The sequence below is a fragment of the Macaca nemestrina genome, chromosome 8, assembly GCF_043159975.1.
Source record: "Macaca nemestrina isolate mMacNem1 chromosome 8, mMacNem.hap1, whole genome shotgun sequence".
NCBI lineage: Eukaryota > Metazoa > Chordata > Mammalia > Primates > Cercopithecidae > Macaca > Macaca nemestrina.
Genome location: NC_092132.1, coordinates 43,775,869 through 43,796,166, shown reverse-complemented (window position 1 = coordinate 43,796,166; position 20,298 = coordinate 43,775,869). Strand labels below are relative to the sequence as shown.

Genomic DNA, 20,298 nt, shown 5'->3' with positions numbered 1-20,298 from the left:
GCCAGGCTGGTCTTGAACTCCTGAGCTCAAGTGATCTGCCAGCCTCGGCCTTCCAAAGTGCTGGGATTACAGGTGTTAGCCACCATGCCCAGCCAAACCTTTAAAAAAATTTCTGATTTCACAGACTCACCATCAAATATTCCAGTACATTTGAACTTCACTCTTGGATGCCTTTTCTATAGAGTCAGGGCAGTAACATGGACATTAGGAATCACAGAATCACACAGGTGAAGTTAATTATGGCTAGCCTTCATACAGAGTGCTTGGAGGGTAATCCAAAGACTGTTTTTCAGATTATTTTGAGATTGTGAAACCAGCACAAAAATTGCCAGTAGAAATTGTATTGGGCTGTGGCCTTTGAAACATCTGAATCATAGACACATGAGGGCGCTGTAGCCTTCCAGCAATAAAGGGCACTTTCCCCAGGAGTGACTTTTCTCTGGAAAAGGTCAGTGGGGTTCCTGGGCCCCTTGCTTGGAGCATCCACTGAGCTGGTCTTTGACAAGCAGGGGAATGAGGCTCAATGACTTTGCCTGTTGTTTATTTATTAGAAGTTCTCCAAGAGAGAGAATGGGCATAATTATTACCAACGCCGTGATTATTGGTTTTTGCCTTTGTGGCCATTTGTCAAGGTGACTGGGTGGGAGTCCCTTGGGGGCTGCCCGTGTGGCCGCCTGCCTTTGGCTGCACAATGTCTGGGATGCATGATAGTTGTTCTTGTGACTATCAGCCTAGTGATTATTTCAGTCGCTCTGCCACAGACACAGAGTAATGAAAGCTGGCTCCCTGGGAAAGCTGTGGGGGTGTACTGTGAGCCCAGTACACCTCGGCAGTTGCTGTGAACAGGCCCAGCAGGGGAACGGTGGAGCTGCCCTGCCTGGTGCCTGTCGGAGGCCCATCAACACGGCACAATGCTCCCTTTAACACTTTCCAGCCACACCTGAAGCAAGAAGAGCAGCCATATCATTTCAAAGACCACAATTTCAAAAGAAGAGATTTGTAAATCCAGTGGAAGCAGTGCTCATAATAGAATATGGTTTGGGGGACCAGGCTTGGTAGCTCATGCCTGTAATCCCAGCACTTTGGGAGGCTGAGACGGGTGGATCACTTGAGGCCAGGAGTTCGAGACCAGCCTGGCCAACGTGGTAACACCACCTCTCTACTAAAAATACAAAAACTGAGTCAGGTATGGTGGCACACACCTATAATCCCAGCTACTCAGGAGGCTGAGGCATGAGAATCACTTGAACCTGGAAGGCAGAAGTTGCTGTGAGCCGAGATCATGCCACTGCACCCCAGCCCGGGTGACAGCAAGACTCCGCCTCAAAGAAAAAGAATATACTTTGGGGGTCAGCCTGCTGGAAATTACTTTTTTTCTTTTTTCCTGTTGGGGGCTGCAGAGAGAATTATAGACTGTTTATCTGCAGCAGCAACCAATGGCTTTTTCCCTTGACTTTAATTTTCCTTATCTGGATGTAACTAAGGTCCTGTATTCTAATTATTTTTCCTTGTGCTGCTAACATTGCATCCTCTTATAATAGCCACTAGGTCATTCGATTATTTTAGCTGAAATGAAGGCTATAAAATATTCCTTCCAAAGAACTAAATTTGGAAATATTTGGAGACACATTCTATCTATTTAATTGGTGTTTTACTTTTATATTTGGTAAAGACAAGAGACTTGGCAATACTTGTTTATTATTTTCTTTTTCTTTTTTTTTTCTTTTCTTCATATACTAACTGAACATCCACTGGCTGCAGAAAGGAAATGCAGGCAGAAGCCACATGCACCCGTGTAGACTTGGCCCTTGTGAAGCAACCAGCTTTAATGGAGTCCCCCCAGGATTGGGAGGAGGGGGAGGAGGTGGGAGTTTGGATGAGAGCTAATTTCACTTTCTAGCTTCAACTTTGTTCTTCTGGTTGATGGCTCTGTTGGTATCTGAGTGTCACTGGTGCCCAGAATTGGCAGGGTTTTTTGACCTCTGCATTTTTCCTGGATGGCCGTGGGGCTTCAGCCTTAACCCTCTTCCTTCCCTCTGAAGTAAGAATCAGAGGCCACATCCCTGGGAGGAGGGAGACCACTCAGTGGGGATGAGGGTGGCCTCTGAATGACACTTCCAAGTTTATTCTGGGAGCTGAGCTGCAACACAACTGCTGTAAGGATGGGGACAGGCAGAAAGGGCAAGGCTGGCAGAAGGAACATTAGCCAGCAGTTGTCACATCTGTGGGACCCTGGGGGAGTGTCTCAGCCTCTCTCTGCCTCAGTATGCACATCTTTAAAGATAGCCGAGACCTCCCTACTATCTCATACTCTCTACATTCTCAAATTCAGAATATTATTTTCAGAGAAATAAATAGAAAAGCTGTACTCCACTTCACTGAGGGCAGTAGAACCATGACGACTGCTTCCCCCACTGCAGGCCCTGGGCTAAGCGTGCCACATGGCTTTTATTTCATTTAACCCTCACAGTAGCCCTGCGAGGCAGATATTATTATCCCTGATTCACAGAGAAGACCAAGGCTTGGAGAGTTTAAATGACCAGGGCCCACAGCAGGGGTTGCGCTCTGGGGTCAAACCCAGCCCCGTGGGACTCCACATCCTATTCCTCTTCCTCCCCTTGCTCGGAAAGTGTCCCGTCTCCCTCCCAGGCCTGTGCACATGCTGGTTATCTGCCTGGAGTTTGCTCTCCCTCTTCTCCCTTTCTCCCCACTGCTCCCACCTAGTCACTTGCCTGCATTGATGCACACGCAATTCACAGGCTGGATCTCTCCTTCAAGGGAACCTTAAAGGAGCTTCCCCCAACCCTTCCAGGTCATGGCCAGGCCCCTATAAGGACTGTTTCCTGTCATTTCCTCCATAACCCTGTGTCTAGTTGTCTGCGTATTTGAGGAACACCTGCTTCTCTCAATGGACTGCAATCTCCTTAAGGACAGGAGCTATGATTTAACTAACACTGCTACAACCCCAACTCCTAGCACACACAATCTATGGGCCCAGGTGGGCATTCAGTAATATTTGTCAAAGGAACAAATAACACAGAGGAAAGAGGTTGCAGAAAGAGATGTCATGTACCCCTCTGGAGAAATTCCAATGGGAACATTTGTGTCAAAGCATCTTATGGCCAGGTTGTCGGTTTATCTCATTGAATCACTCCTTAACAGTCCCTAGCCACAGGTTGTTTATGGAGATGTCTCAATCACCCTTGTTGAATGTTATCTGGACCAGGGATCTGAGGCTTCGCAGGAGGTGCCAGACTCTAACACCTGTGTGATAGGTAACAGTTCCCTGGAGTAGCTGTGAAATTGTGCAGCCCCTCGGTCACGTGGCTCTCTTGCCCTTCTCTTCCAGTGCTCTTGTACGTGAGGAAGGAGACTGACGATGTGTTCGATGCGTTGATGTTGAAGTCTCCCACAGTGAAGGGCCTGATGGAAGCGGTAAGCCATACGCTCCTTTCAGCCTCCAGGAAACCTGCTGTGTTCCCTCTCCTCTGGAATCCATGTACTAACGTGCAGCCACTGAGATGGCTTCAGAATGAGCTTTATACAGAACAAGAAAAACCTGAGATTTGTGGAGGCATTGATCTCACTACTGTCAAGGCTTATTAGCATCTTGAGGAGAAGGAAGCGGAAAAACTGCCAATTCCCTGTCAGTTTAAGGCTAATCACAGTTAGATGCTGTGGAGGAAGGTGAAACTGAGTTCTCACTTGTCTCTTGGTATGAAACCAAATTAGATATGATTAACTCCCAAATATATACAAAACAAAAATAATTAAAAAGTGTCTCGCTGGCCGTGATGGTGTAGTCCAAATTAAAAATATGATCTCTTGGTTAAGAAAAAAAAATGAGCCGGGCGCGGTGGCTCACGCCTGTAATCCCAGCACTTTGGGAGGCGGAGGCGGGCAGATAAAGAGGTCAGGAGATCGAGACCATGGTGAAACCCCGTCTCTACTAAAAATATAAAAAAATTAGCCGGGTGCGGTGGCGGGTACCTGTAGTCCCAGCTACTCAGGAGGCTGAGGCAGGAGAATGGCGTGAACCCGGGAGGCGGAGCTTGCAGTGAGCCGAGATCGCGCCACTATACTGCAGTCTGGGCAACACAGCGAGACTCTGCCTCAAAAAAAAAAAAAAAAAAGAAAAGAAAAGAAAAAAAAATGATGCAGAATTATAGTGATTTGCAGTAAGACTTTTCCTTCCTACCCATGGTCTTGTCTAGTATTACCCAACTTGGGCTCACAAGAAGTTATTTTACATTTTGTTTATATGTTATTCACCTGAATATAACCTCAATAGAACTCTACTTTGAATACACTCTCTAACTGCCTCCACTCCCACCCCCACCCCCACCCCCACCATTGCCCCATACAACTACATTGTAGAAGATTTGTTTTTTTATTGTGATAGAGCCAGGAACACAGTTCAACATTATTGGTTGGTTCGGAAAACTGCTACATCGGAGAAGCATCTTGGCTTATGAAGCCAAATGTTAAACTATATGGGATAGTTCCTAGAAGTGGAATCACAGCATTTCTTTCGTTTGGGATCCCCTTTTTTGAGCTTCCTTTGTGTTATAGTATAAATCGGGACTTCACCCTTTTTATGATTAAATAATATTCCGTTGTGTAAATACACCACATTTTGTATTTCCATTTATCAGTTGATGAACATTGGAATTTTTCTACCTTTTGGCTATTGTGAATACTGCTACTATGAGCATTCATGGACAAGTTTGGTTTGAATACTTGTTTCCAATTCTTTTGGGTATGTTCCAAGGCATGGAATTGCTCAGCCAGATTCAAAAAGCCACATGTGGTATGATTCAATTTATAGAACATGTTCAGAATAAGCAAATCCGTAGAGACAAAAGGCAGGTTAGTGGTTGCCAGGGGATGGGGGTAGGAGGTGGAGCATCTGCTTAATGGGTTTTCTTTGGGAGGGATGAAAATGTTGTGGAATTAGATAGAGGTGATGGTTGTACAATACTGTGAATCTACTAAACAGCACTGCATTATACACTTTAAAATGGTGAATTGTGATATCTATTTATCTGTCTATCTATCTGTCTATCTAGTATTCATTGTTCACCAGAAAGTTTTAAAAACTGTGTAGGAATGTTATCGATGTCATCGCGCTGCCCTCCGTGATCTGTTGTTAACAAGTCCCGAGGCCATTCCAAGCAGAACACTAAGGACCTCCGTCTAAGAAACACACTGATGGAGGGTTAGGTCATCTTTTTTGTTCCACAGGATTTTTTCATAGGATGGAGTTTGTTGTTACTGGATCTACTTCACATTAAGGAAAAACAAAAACAGAAATCAATGCCACAAAGATATGATCTGTATCTCTTCAAATAAACCAAGATTTTTAAAATGAGTCTAAGATCGCTAGAGGATAGACTAAGCTGGAAGCTTACAAAATATTCAGACCTCTCTGGACAACTTTGGATAATTTCGTACTCCAGTCTAGCCTTTAAGACCATATTACCAAAACTGACTTAACTGGGACAGTGGTATTTGAAAACCACAGAAGCAGTTGCTTAAATGCATATTCTCTGACTTCAACTCTAGAGATTCTGATACTTCTGAATTGCAGGTAGATCAGGGAAGGGAGGAAGTGGGGATCAGGAACCTTGAGAACCTCTGATTTAAACCATTTCTGAATTGATTCATTACACTCCGAACCTTCCTTTTTCCTTGGTGTCTTTCTTTACCTTCCATGGCATCTGACCAGTTCTATAAGTGCTCTGTAGATGGAGTTGGACTGGATCACAGTGGAACTCAATGTCACCTTCACTCCCATCTAAACAGTAGTTCAGCAACCTCTGCCTACCCTGCCCGCCACAGCAGCATCTGGCTGTTGATCCCTTTTAGTGGGAGCTCATTACACCTGCCTCACTTTGGTTAGCTGAAGGTACAGGGTGAGGGGTGGGGATGTATCCTTTGACCCTGTAAGCCACAGAGAAGTCAGGTTCCCTAGGCTGGCTCTGGTCAGATTTCTTAGGGCAATTCTTATTTCATCTCCCCTTTATGTCTTAAAAGAAAAGGTTTCACTGAAGCACCAACACAAGCTATCTCCTTGCTTCCTAAGTTATGCAAATGGGAAAGCTGTGCAAGAGAAGTTCCTCCAGGAACCTCGGGTGATGCAGTCTGGAATGACAAAGCAGCCCCGCCAACTTGGGGGCAGCCATGAAGGACAGCAGGCTCTGTGTAAGCGAGGGCGTAAGCATGCTGTGAAATGAGGTGGTAGAATTTTCAAGAACAGTGGCTACCGCTCACTGTAGTTTTACCCTAAGTTTATTTGGGACCTGGGTGGGGTAAGACAGGGTTTCCTTTCAGGGTGTGGGTTCTCTTTAGACCAGGACCTTACTAGTGCATGACACTTTACCATAGTGACACTTACCAGTGCACACTCGTATATTGGTAATATGCATGTGTATAATATAAATATATGCAATATGACATTGTATATCTATATTGATATATACAAATGTATATTGGTAGCGTGTGTGTGTGTGTAAAATAAAACAAACACGTGTACTATACAGACAGTATAGCTTAGGGGTCAGCATATGGGCTTGGCCTCAGAAAACCTGTGTTCAAATTCTGACTGTGCCTCTTGCTAGCTGGACAAGTTTCTTAACCTCTTCTTCATTGTTAAAATGGAAATGATAGTACTACGTCCCTCGTGGGATTGTTGTGAGGATTAAATGAGACAACAGAGATCTGAAACTCTGCCTGGCCCCTGGTATATACCAATTCCACAGTTAAATTAGCCTTTGTTAGTGAATCATTGTTTGGGTAGAAATCCTCAGATTTTGGATTTCTCAAGTACTCCTTTCCTACAGTCCAAAAGGCAGAATGTTATTTTTACTCATGATTCCATTACATAATATACCACAAATTTGAAATTTCAGAGGAGGCACGGGGCTGTGGAAATGGTGCAGGTATCTGCATCTGAAACTCCGAAGTCATGTGGGGAGGTCCTCTCTCCTGAGCCCAGAGGCACAAAGCTGCTCCCAAGAAAGATCTTTACGCCCCACAGTCCAAAGCCCCACATTAAACAAAGTCTCAAGACAAGAAGGCAACGTGACCCTGGCCTCCATGTTTTGTTTTGACTTTTAATTTCAAAATAATATCATTGTGAGGGGGCTTATAGTTTTTAACAGTAGAAAGTTATATAGATAGAAAAAATACTCAGTGAGTAGAAAAGGAAAAAACCTTAACTTTTAAGAAAACATGATTAATCAAGAGATATTATGCTTGACCCGAGGCCATCACTTTGAACTCTGTCACTGGTTGAAAATGGCTTCCCATAAACACAAACATAGTTCCCTACTCATTACTGTGAGGAACTCAAGACCAGCTTGGCCAACGTGGTGAAACCCAGTGTCCACCAAAAAAATTAGCTGAGTGTGTTGGCATGCGCTGTAGTCCCAGCTACTTAAGAGGCTGAGGCAAGAGAATCACTTGAACACGGGAGGCAGAGTTTGCAGTGAGCTGAGATTGTGCCACCACACTCCAGACTGGGTGACAGAGTGACTCTGTCTCAAAAAACAAACAAACAAACAAAAAATAAAGATGCCATCCCAGAACCCCACCCATGATCTTCAGAATCAGATTCTATAGGGGTAGGCCCAGGAATTAGCACTGGTAACAAGCTTCCTGGTTGAATTGAAGCACATTAATGTGAGAGCCACTAGCTGGTGTGTACCTTGGCTGGGAACTGGTATTAGAGTCTGATTCTGCCTTAAGGTCCTACAAGCAGTATTCACTTAGGATGGTAATAAGTCACCTTATGACACTCTTTTGGTTGCACATGCTGCAAAGGTAGTTTTAAACCAAGACATGGCCCTACAGACTATTATTTCATAACCCCATCCCAGTGGATTTTAGGAATTGGCCTGGGTCTAGGCTATCACCTTCATCAAGGGCTTGGGAAGACCAAATGCTTTCTGTTGAGAAAGGAACTCATAGTCTTCCAGGGCCAGCAGAATTCACAACTCCAAATGTAAAAGTATGCCTTGTGTGAGTCTTGCAATTGTTTTGGAAATAGAAACACCTGCTTCATATCAATACTCACATTGTTTTGCTCTCTTCCTGAACTAATTATTGAAAGGTTGATTGTGCCTCAACTTCCTTATCTATAAAATGAAGTCATCAACAGCATTCAATGAGTTTAACACACATATTCAGTAGATATTAACTGAGTAGATGATGGCAATGATGTTGATGATGCAGCTATTTCCACATTAGGGATATTTGAATTGCTTTCCATTCGAGAACCTGCTCTTATTGCTCCTGTTGAACACCCAACTCCCTATCCTCAGCCAGGCATTATTTAAGTGTAGAAGAAAGTCTGAACTGGAGAATAAAGAGCCAAAAAAAATTTTTTTTTGGCAATTGGTGGTGAAATGTGGATTTGTCATCTTGATAGAATAGTGTTGCCACCTTCCTTCCAAGGAACTTAGGGTTGAGTCAGAAGGTGTCACATCAGGCAGATTTGTTGAACAGTTTGGCGATGGTGATAGTGTTCCTACAGCCTACACGGGTTTCCTGGAGTCTGTAATTTAAGCGACTTGATAGGATGGAGTTCTGTTATTTAAGAAATCAGGCTGTTCTTACACTCAGCAGACATTATGTTCTTCCTTGAGATAATATTTTTGAGTTTGCCTTCATTAAACAAGTCTCCAGGCCGGGCGTGGTGGCTCACACCTGTAATCCCAACACTTTGGGAGGCTGAGGCAGACGGATCACCTGAGGTCAGGAGTTTGAGACCAGCCTGGACAATATGGAGAAACCCCGTTTCTACTAAAAATACAAAATTATCCAGGTGTGGTGGTGCATGCCTGTAATGCCAGCGACTCGGGAGGCTGAGGCAGGAGAATCACTTGAACCTGGGAGGCAGAGGTTGCGGTAAGCTGAGATCGCGCCACTGTACTCCAACCTGGGCAACAAGAGCGAAACTCCATCTAAAAAAAAAAAACAAAAAGAAGTCTCCATGTAAGAGTGAGGTCAGGACACTGCCATTAAGTGCAAGTGCAGCAGCATGAGAGGAGATGGTAGACTGGGGAACTTGACTGACTCGATTCAAATCATGACTGTGTAGTCTTGAGTATGTCCATTTTTGAATATTTGGTTTCCTTCCTTGCAACATGTGAAAAACGCCTACCATGTTTTGTTTGTACTACCCTTGACCTCTTACTGTTTTGGAAAGAACTCTTGACCACAACAAAGAGGAATGTAATTATGGTTTAATCTATGCCAAGTTGAGTCACTTTTCTGTATTATTCTTCTTATTCAGTAGTCCTAAACCCCCAGACCCTCATTTCACCTGCCAGAAAATCCTTATCTATACAGATCTATACACCCAGATAGAACAAGAAAAAAAGTTATCTATCAGCCAGATGTTACTAAATATCCCCATACTTGGTATCATTTGGAGAATATAGACTATTTTTCTTTTCATTTGCATGTTTAGTATTACATCAATCAAGCCATCCACATAATTTTGATGATTCAATTTGGCTTCTTTATTGTTATAATTAGGTTTTAAACTGCTTTTTAAAGACAAAGAATTTGGTGGTGGTGATGGTGGTAGTGAGATGAGTTTCCAATTCTTTTTTTCTGCATTTCTAGTGATTTTTACCTAGTAATCTTACAAATAAAGCATCTCTGGCCACTACCTTCTGGCTAATCCCCAAGGCCAGCAGGGCCACTCATACCTCAGGGCCTTTGCACTTGCTGTTCCTTCTGCCAGAAATGCCCTTCCTCCATAGGGACAAGGCTCACTTCCTCCAGGCCGCTGCTCACATGTTGCTTTATCAGATGGGCCTTTCCAGCCCACCTATGTAAATAGCATCTTCATCACTCTCTGTCATTCATAACACTTATCACCACTTGACATAGTTATATTTGTTCCATGTTTATCGTTTCTCTCTTCCCCAGTTGAATGTCAAGTTCATGAGATCAGGGGCTGTGTTTCTTTTCTGTGGTGTATTCCCAGAGCCTTCAGCATAAGTTGACTGAATTGGGTATCTGCTGTATGTGTACCCCTAGACTGAGTGCTGTGGGTGGCATGATATTCACATCCCCTGCTTCATTGGATTCTTACAATATCCCCATGAACATGGCAGGTAAATAGCATCATCACTACCTTACAGATGTAGAAACTGGGGTCCAGAAGGGGTGGTTTCCAAAGGGCTGATAGCTCCACAAATTGATAGAGCCAACTTAAGTCCTCAAGCAATTTTAAGCCCAATTAGGGAGACATTTACAACTGGAAAGTTATCACAAGAAGGATAAACATTCCCAATCACAGCTCACCACATCTAAAGGAAAAGAGATTAGGCAATACTAGGCCATTAGGCAAGAAGTAGTCTGTGTGTTGTTGATCCCATGCAGTCAGAGAGCTGAGCTGGTCAAGTTACTCAACCTTTCTACACTCCAGTGTCATCACTTCTGAAATGAGAATAATAATGAGATAATATTATGAGGATAATAAAATGGGATATAGGATTGGTGTGAGGATAAATGAGTGTGTATACATGGTACTTAGAGTAACACACAGAAATTATAAATGAGTATATACCATGTGTGTGTGTCCATGTGTCTGCGTGTGTGTCTGTTAGTGTATTTTATGTGTCTAACACACACACACACACACATATATATATACACATACAGACAATGACTGTGAGTACTATGAGGTGGAGAGACAGACTGTGTTTCCCCTAAGGCAAAGAGGCTAGAGAAAGGGATAGGGATGTTCTCTCTGGTGAAGCTAGCTGATGTCTACAAAGAAAAAGGTTGCTCATGGCCTTAGTAGCACCCACTTTTTGTCCAACTGTGTCATTCATGGATGGAGGTGATTCATGAATCCTACCTGGTTCTCCTGACAGGTCAAACACAGACACCTAGGAAGCATTTACAAGCAAGAGTCCACTGCTTTTTTGATGTATATCTTAAGCGCCCCCAATGAATGAACAGCGTATCACTCCACATAAAAACAATTAAAAGTAACTGACTTCCAGAACAGGCAGTTCTGTTGTATGCCTCTAGAGAAGGCTGACTGAATCCTATATTGGTCCATCACTTCTGCCTATCACATACATGAGGTTTCTGGGCAAAGAACTTTCCACAAAATAAAAGTCTAAAAATTCTAGATCATCAGGCAACCAATAACACATTGATGAGACATCTCCAAGATCTAGAATCTTCCTGGGTGTCAAGGAAGTCTTTGGGGTTTTTACAAATATTGATAATGCACTTTTTATAAAGTATACTTTTAATAAAAATGCATGCTCAGTTGAGACAACTTGAAAAACACAAAGAAAAAAACCCAAGCACTCCGAATCACCCTGTTCCAACAGAACGATCATGTGCCACACGTTTTCATTCATAGAAGGATTGTTGTGTGGGTGATGTCATCCAGCCCCTGGGCAGAAGGAATTTTCTGCCACCCCTGACAGATGGCCAGCTTCCTCTGCATGATGATATCCTGCCTGGTCTCACTTTCCAGGGTTCTGAATTTGGCAAAGCGCATCTCCCTGATGTGCATGGAGGCAGGGAACACTGTCCCAGGGTGGCACATTTGTAAGCTGCCTTTGATGCGGAGAGTTGCACTGAGAGCAGGACTTTGCCCTCCTGGAGGCAGAGGTTTCACCTTTGCCAGTTGCTTCTTTGTACAGGATGGGGTCTGTGAGTCTTGTCCCCAAACCATCTCAACATATGCCCATCTTCTCCAGCAGTTCAGAATCTAAAGCCATCTGCCAGGTTGTTCCCTTTCAAATTCTGTCTCTGCCACTTACTAGCTGAGGGATCCTGGGTGAGTTACTGACTGACAGGAAGCCTCGGTTCTCTAATCTGAGAAACAGAGCTTACAAAAGCACTAATTCCATTCTCATGATGTGAGGACTAAGCAAGTGAATACATGCAAAGCTCCACAAGCCTGTGTGCTGGGGACCCAGGGACTCAATAAATGCTAGCTATGGCTGGTGCCACTGCTACCCTAGATTTTATGCCCCTTACCCAGTTCTGACTTGCATCAGTTGATTTGTGAGCTGAGGTGTTCCCTTTCATGCTTCGGGGAGCTGGGAATCAAACCCCCAAAAAGACAAAACCCAAGCATCAGATTCAGTTTTCTTTCAGAACAGGGGGAACTAACAGATATAAGCTGGTTGATGTTGAGTGGGAAAAAGTTCCTATTTTATTTTTCCATTTTATTTTAAAAAGAAGTTCCAAGTAACACTAACCAAAGTTCAAAGAAGCCAACTCTTGAAGGGCAAGGAAGTCAGAATGGTAGTTAGGTACAGATAACATAGTCTATAGGACTTCCAAGTACGCAACAAGCTCTTATATACAGAAAAATGTTTATTGGGGTGCTTACTTTTTTGTGCCATGGATACCTTTGGCAGTCTGGTGAAATATACGGACCCTTTTCAGAATAATGTTTTAGATGTATAAAATAAAATACATAGGATGATAAAGGAAACTAGTTATATTGATATTTAGTCATCAAAATAATTTTAAAAAGCATGCTTATGATATAGAAATACATGTGCTCCTTATTCATGCATTAAATATGATCCATGGGTGAGACTAATAACTACTATAATTTCAAAGTGATGAATGAATGTAATCAGTATTTTGGAACATCTGCAGGATTCTAATATGACATGAAATATCTGTGATTTCCCTTGTTAAAAAAGACACAGGTACTGCCAATGTTACTTTATGTTCCAGCTTGAAGAAAAGGCTACATTCCGGCCAGGCACAGTGGCTCATGCCTGTAATCCCAGCACTTTGGGAGGTTGAGACAGGTGGATCACGAGGTCAGGAGATCAAGACCATCCTGGCTAACATAGTGAAACCCTGTCTCTACTAAAAATACAAAAAATTAGCCGGGTGTGGTGGCGGATGCCTGTAGTCCCAGCTACTCGGGAGGCTGAGGCAGGGGAATGACGTGAACCCAGGAGGAGGAGCTTGCAGTGAGCCAAGATCGTGCCACTGCACTCCAACCTGGGTGACAGAGCAAGACTCGTCTCAAAAAAAAAAAAAAGAAAATGCTACATTCCAGTTTGAAGTTAGTGAAAATAAGGATGAATGTTTTCCCCCATTCAAGTTCATATATATACTCTTTGGGCATCTGTAGACCTCCAGGTTAAGATCAACCATGCTGAGGAAATGACAGCTCTAGAAATGATGTGGAAGTAGGTTGCCCTTCGAGGATTTTTTCTAGTCACCAGCTCTGTTAACTGGATCATTCTAGAATCCCAGGGAATGGGGAAGGTAGTGAGCTGACTCCTGAGAATTGGCTACATCTAGGTCCCTCTTCCTTCATCCCTTCAGCAAAGCTTTGCTCAGAGCTCTCTGGGTGCAGAACCAGCTCCCCTTGACAATTCCCTTTTAATTTGCATGTGCAAGCATGGCCACCAGGAGACATTGACAAACAGTGCAGATGCCAGGCATGGGAGGAAGAGAGAAAGAAAGCATAAATTCTTCCAAACGGTATTTTGGGGGAGGTGTGATGAAAGCTATGTCAACCGTACATTATTGAGTGTCTCACCAGATTTGGAAACAGCATTAACAGCATTAAAATATTCGAGGAACCTTTCTAGTGTTCGTTTAGACAGATATAATTCTTCTCAAGCAGTCGCTAAAGGAATTTGATATTCTAAAGAGATGGTGAGCTGCTATACAGCCAGGGTTACATAGAAGTATTTAGAAGAGGTTAAACATTTCTGGAAACTTACAACATTTTTATTTCTAATTTTATTGAATTGTGATTCAACGTAGCTTATCTTTGTTACCCAATCCATGGGAGAATCTCTTTAGGATATGTAATATTTATAATATTTGTGTGTGTATATCTATATATAAATGTGTGTTATAGGTGTGTGTATATTATATAAAGTATAATGATTATCCAACTGTTTTTACCTATCCGTCTACTAGATTTGTTCAATTCTTAAAAAGGTCTATTGAAATCTCTCACTATAATTGCATTGTTTCAAGGTTTTCAAGTGAATCTCCCATAATAATTGTACTTTCATTTTGCAAAAGCAAGGCACTTAAGCAAAAATGATTACATCTGTAATAATTACTTATAATAATTTTTGCTTAAGTGCCATGTTATCGGATGCATAAAGTTTTATGATTGCTGTAGCTTCTCCATCAATTGTGCTTTTTATCATTATATCATATATCATATCCATTCATATCCATATATCATATCATTATATCATATCCATTCTTAACCTCGTCAACCTTAAATTATACCTTGTCACTCCTCTTTTGCTTCTGTTTGCATTTGATTGGTGTGGTCACCCATCAGTCATCCTTCACTCACCACTCTGTCTTCAGTGCTTTTCTTTTAAACACCATGCAACTGAGCTTCTTTCTTTCTCTTTCTCTTTATTTATTTATTTATTTTCTTTTACACTCACTCAGACACTCTAGATTTTACTGGAAGAATGAAGTTTATTCTCATTTGGTATAATAACTGATACATTTGATTTTTCTTCCATCTTTTTGTTTATTATTTAGTTCACGTTGTGGCTTCTTCTTACTTTCTCTTTAGTTTTGCAGTCAGATTCTAAGTTGTTATATTTCAACTTTTAAATTTGAAAGTTATTATTTACTTTTCCTAAATTTTCCAAATTCTTAAAGTAATTCTTTGCTAGTATTTGAAAATAAACTTTCAACTATTTTCTCCACCAGCGCCCTCCAGCTCCGCTCCTCCCTCTGTGAGATGCGACCTTAGGGCTATATTTTCTCCCTTGCCTTCCCTCTTTTTGCTAAAATGAGCCAGTTGAAATGCCTGCTCTCTCCCCATCAACTTTCAACTTCTAGATTTTGCAAAAATAGCTTAGTGCTTTATTTCTAGAAAACGCTTAGATTTTCCTTTGTATTATGTCCTTTTTTAACTTCAAGAATCCTTATTTAGCACTTACACTTCACGTTTGCAGTCCATGTAACCCTAGCTTGTCCAACCCATGGCCTACAAGCTGCATGTGGCCTAAGGTAGCTTTGAATATGGCCCAACAGACATTTGTAAACTTTCTTAAAACATTATGAATTTTTTTTGCTTTTTTTTTTTTTTTTAAGCCCATCAACTATCATTAGTGTTAGTGTATTTTATGTGTGGCCCAAGACAATTCTTCTTTCAGTGTGGCGCAGGGAAGCCAAAAGATTGGACACCCCTGCTATGTATACTCAAGTTTACAGCATGACACTGGTGGCTTTTTTCCTTCCCCCTTTCCCTAGTTTGATGTCTCCATTTGGATGCATTTGCTATTTGGCTGGAGCTCTTTTGTGAGTCTAGTGGTCCCTTGAGGTTCTCGGGAGGATTGGTTCCAGGATACCTCCTCCAAACCCAAATCCACAGATGCTCAAGTCCCTCAAGTAAAATGGCATAGATATTTGCCTGTAACACACACACAGCCTCCCATTACTTTAAATAATCTCTAGATTACTTATAATATGTAATACATTGTAAAGGCCATGCAAATAATTGTTACACTGTATTGTTTTGATTCATATTACTTTTTGCCATTGTACTTTTATTTTTCATATTTTTTCTAATATCTTCAATCCATGGCTGATTGAATCCAAGAATGCAGAACCTGGAGATACTGAGGGCCAACTGTATTTTTTCAATACACTGCTCTTTCACCCTGATAAGTGAGAGATAGTTTGTTGGTGTATGGAATTTATGGAGTGAAATACTTTTTCCCTGGAGTCTGTAAGAGTTCCTGTCCACTGTCATTTGGTTTCTAGTGTTGAGATGAGAAGACTGAAGCCAGACTTATCCTTTTTTGGGGTAACTTGCTCTTTCTTTCTGGGAAGTTCCAGGATGTTTTCGTCTTTCTTCTTTTCCGTCATGATTTCCATCTATGCTCTATCCTTTTGCTTTGCACTTTGAAATTGTTTTTGACTTGATTTTTCCTGACACTATTAAGTTTGCTAAATTGACCACCTATCCTTTTATTCATTTGCTCAACTTAAAAAAATGTTTAGATCAATAATCATATTTGTATATCAGAATTTCGCGTGTGTGTGCTCCACAAGTGTTCTGTTTTTCCTAAGCGCTCTTTTGTGTTCTGTTCAAATGGATGCCTCCAACAGAAGTTCTGCCAATTTTCTTTGCAGTCCAAAGGCCCCCACTGGATGTGTTGTTTTTCATCCTTGGCTCGTTTGGCTCAGGTGTGGCTGTGAGAGAATCTCATCAGTGGTGGATTAGTGATGTCTGTCAGGCCCGCTGCTCGGTCATAGTCTCTTTTTGCTCTCCCAGCTCTCTGCTCACCTGTTCCGTGCCTTTGGGCCTTATTAGGGGATGGGGAGTTCTTCCTGTGGGGTGAGATAGTTGGAAGGGTGAGAATCTGTGATTCTCTGTAGAGTGAACTCTTCTTAGGATCCAAAGCTCCTCCAGCTCTGCTCTAGACCTCTTCAGCCTCTCTTTCCAGCCTCTGCTAGACTTTCCAATAATCCAAGTTTCAAACTTCACCTTTCTCAGCTGCCTGTGAGCCCCACCAGCTGCTGGGCTCAGAAGGGGCAGACAGATTTGATTTGGGAGCAAAGAGGGTACGAAAGACATTTAGGGCAGGGCTTTCCCAAATCCATCTGTAAACTATTACTACTTTATATTTATAAAAGTGAAATGCAATGATTGTAAAAATAAATAGAACAGAATTTTTCAAAATAAAAAGTAAAAGGGTCTCCTTGTTTCTGTCCATTCTTCAGTGGGTAGTCCCTGTTAATATGTTGGTGGATCCTTCAAATATTCTGTGTACTTACATATGTATATATAAATACAAGTAGGATCACACTATAAACACAGTTTTGCAACTTGGTATTTTCTCCTCAATATGTTAAGGATATTTTTGTTAATGTGAATTCATATAGGCTTCCCACATTTCTTTTGATGACTGCATGAGTTTTAAGTGTGAATGATTAAAATGTGTTTAATGGATGTTTGTTATGTGCAGTTTTCTCTATTCTAAACAATGATGCTTTGAAAATCTTTGTGTACATCTGAATGTATTTCTGTAGACCTGATTACTAGATATGGAATATGTGGGTCAAAGGATATATGCATTTTAAATTTTAATAGCTTCTGCCAAATTTCTTTCCAAGAGGTTGAGCATGTTATTCTTGCATCTGAGAGTAACATCTGAGAGAACTGCTGTTTCTCATAGTCTGGCTGATGCTGTATTATCAAGTTTTAGTTGTTAGTTTGAAAAATAGGCCGGGTGCGGGGGCTCACCCTGTAATCCCAGGACTTTGGGAGGCCGAGGTGTGTGGATCACAAGGTCAGGAGTTCAAGACCAGTCTAGTTAACATGGTGAAACCCTGTCTCTACTAAAAATACGAAAATGAGCTGGGTGTGGTGGTGTGCACCTGTAGGCCCAGCTACTCCAGAGGCTGAGGTGGAAGAATCACTTGAACCTGGGAGGCAGAGGTTGCAGTGAGCCGAGATCACACCACTGCACTCCAGCCTGGGCACCAGAGCAAGATTCCATCTCAACAAAATAAATAAATAAATAAAAATAAATAAAAGTAGTATCCTACTTTGCTTTAATTTGAAAATTTTAAATTATGACTGTGTGGTACAGTCATAATTTTTTTATATGCTCACTGTCCAATTACTTTTCTTCTGTGAATTGCTTCTTCAGGTTTTTTCTTCCTTTGTTCATTGAATTGCTGATCTTTTTTTTGATTTGCAGTTCTTTTTAACTTAAGGAAGTTAGTTCCATGTCTGTCATTTGTGTTGCAAAAATGTTTCCCAGTGTGTTTTTGTCTTCAGCATTTTAGTTTTTTTTTTTTTTCTGTACTGCATTTTTAAAGTTGTGTTGTTTTTATTAACCTTTTGACCTTTTTCTTCAGGTTTCATGTCTTGTTTAGAAAGATCTTCCTTACTTTAAGATGACAGCTCTCCAAAAAATTAACTCATGGTTTCTTCCTCTACTTTTATGGTTTCATCTTTCACATGTAAATCTTTGATCTGTATCAAATGTATTTTGGTGTAAGGAGTAGAGAAGGAATCCAATGTAACTTGTTAAATTTTTTTCTAGTTGGCTATTTCATCCAACATCATAGTTACAGTCCATCTTTTTCTGACTGACTTGGAATGCCACTTTTATCATAGATTGAATTCCCATGAGGCTGAATTTTTTGTTGAATGATTTAAAGTCTATCCAAAGGGAGAGGCTCATAAATGAGTGTTTTGAGAGTTTGACTCATGAGTGAAGAGCACTCTATTCCCGGGAAAATGGCCAAGGGAGTGAAATTGGAACTTTCCCCCTTGCTTCCAGTTGGGCGTCCTTCTGTGCTCATCTGCCTTCTTGTTATTGGTATTACAGATATCTGAGAAATATGGGCTGCCTGTGGAGAAGATAGCAAAGCTTTACAAGAAAAGCAAAAAAGGGTAAGAAAGAAACTGAACTTAAATTGACTTTCAAATCAGATAAGTCCACATGATGCCTTAAAAATAAAATGATGCCTGTCTTTTGTTAGGTCTGTTGCCCACTTTTCATAAAAATTGTGTCCTTCTTCCAGAGAATTGCAGAGCAGATTGGGTTTGGAAGATCTTTAGGGAGAGAGGGAAGGAGGGAGGCAGTGCATTGGCACTATGTCAGCTGAGATGCCCTATTGCAATGACAAGATGGGCAGGAAGACCACAGAGGTCTGGAGGTGCTGAGGACACTGGGGAGAACGTCGAAGTCACCTTTGTGCAGGGAGTGGAGTTTGTAGGGAATCACATATGGCCCTTGGGGTTGGTTTCTGGGTGGCATACTAGGAACAAAAAATGGTTTGGAACATAGGGGATTCTTCTAAGGTAATTATCAAGAAAATGTTCTCAAATGATCATTGGACCTGTGTGTTCTCATTGTTAAGAACAATAGGTCATATTTACTGGGTGTTCAGTAGGTTCGTGGTCCCTTCCTAAGTACTTTACATGTATTTCTCTATTTAGTTCTCACCAGTCTATGAGGTGGAATCTCTTATCTCTGATTTATTGATGAGGAAAGCAAGCCAGAGGGGCTTGAGCATCTCACCCAAGGTCTCATGTTCAGTAGGTAGAGCACAGATTTGAACCCAAGTCTGTGTCCTCAAAGCTCAAGTGCTTAGCTCCCAGGTTCTGCTGTCTGACTTTCTGTGTGGGCTTCCTATGTGTAAGGGTCTAAGAATAGGGGCCACAGGAGCTAGCGTACGTGCCAGGAGAGGGTATCTGTCGACTCAGCTTCTGGGGTATTTTCCTACCAAAAGCAGAAGATGAGTCTTTCAACTGTTCTCTGGATCACTTTCATAAAGGAAATTGGATTATCTGGGAAGCTGAGGCTCTCTGAGTGATGAGTCCTGTTGGTTGATTGGAGGATCCGACAGGAAACCCTTTCCACCTGAGCTCTTGTTGGAAGATTCACTAAAATGCACATTATACTTCTTGCCAAGGTCAGTGTAGTAGGCTGGGCGTACTCCTCTGACAGTGAGATTTGAGTGGTGTCTCACAGTCTTATTGCCGAGCAGAAATCCTCAGTGCAGAGGTACATGCTGATGATAACATTTTGCTTTCATCAAGCTCTGTGTCAGGTGTTGTGCTAAATGTTTTTATCCTATAAACAATCCTTTAAAGCTGGGTGACTGCTCTTATTTTTACAGAAGAATAAACTGAGGCTCTGAAAGGCTAACAGCTTGCCTGCTGACACATAACTGTAAAATGATAGAGTCAGTGGTTCATTCTCAAACTAGCATCTGTCTGACTTCAAATCATGAAATTGGCTTAAGGAAATTATGGAAGTCTCTGGAAGCTGTTGGCTTTCTTAAAACTCTACCAGGGATACTTAGCCAAGGAGTAGGTCATAGGTGGTAAAGTACAAGTGTCAGAACGAGGTAAAGCTAATTTCAAAATCAAGCTCAGCCATGCACTAACTGAATGAACTTGGGGAAACAATTTAACCTTGGTGAGCTCAGTTTTCTCATTTGCAAAATGGCGATGATGACACCTACCTTCACAGTGGCTGTGAGAACTAAATACAAGGTCAACATGCTCAAAAAAGGGTAGCTGCAATTCTTGCTTATTTTCCTCTTCCTCCTAAAAGTAGAGGCAATGCCTTTTTAAAAACGCATTTTCATAGAGGCAATATGGTTTAATGAAAAAGAGGGGGCCTAATAATTTAGGTCCTGGCCCTGGTAATCACTAACTCTGTCATTCTGGGCTTCCTAACTTCCCTGGGCCTCAGTTTACTCATCTATAAAGCAAGCGGGTTGGGTTGAAAGTTAGTTCTGAGAAATTGAGGCTTTGCT

General features: G+C 41.7%; 1 protein-coding gene across 3 annotated transcripts in view; it reads left to right on the top strand.

Moving 5' to 3' along the window:
• The window catches only part of LOC105476041 (grainyhead like transcription factor 2), a 184,607-nt gene that overhangs the window by 159,690 nt on the left and 4,619 nt on the right, over positions 1 to 20,298 (top strand). For all 3 annotated transcript variants that reach the window (XM_071067933.1, XM_011731661.3, XM_011731660.3), the window contains exons 14-15: positions 3,350 to 3,435; positions 18,357 to 18,421. In XM_071067933.1, coding sequence (XP_070924034.1) covers positions 3,350 to 3,435; positions 18,357 to 18,421 — 151 coding nt within the window. The remainder of the gene's footprint in view (positions 1 to 3,349; positions 3,436 to 18,356; positions 18,422 to 20,298) is intronic.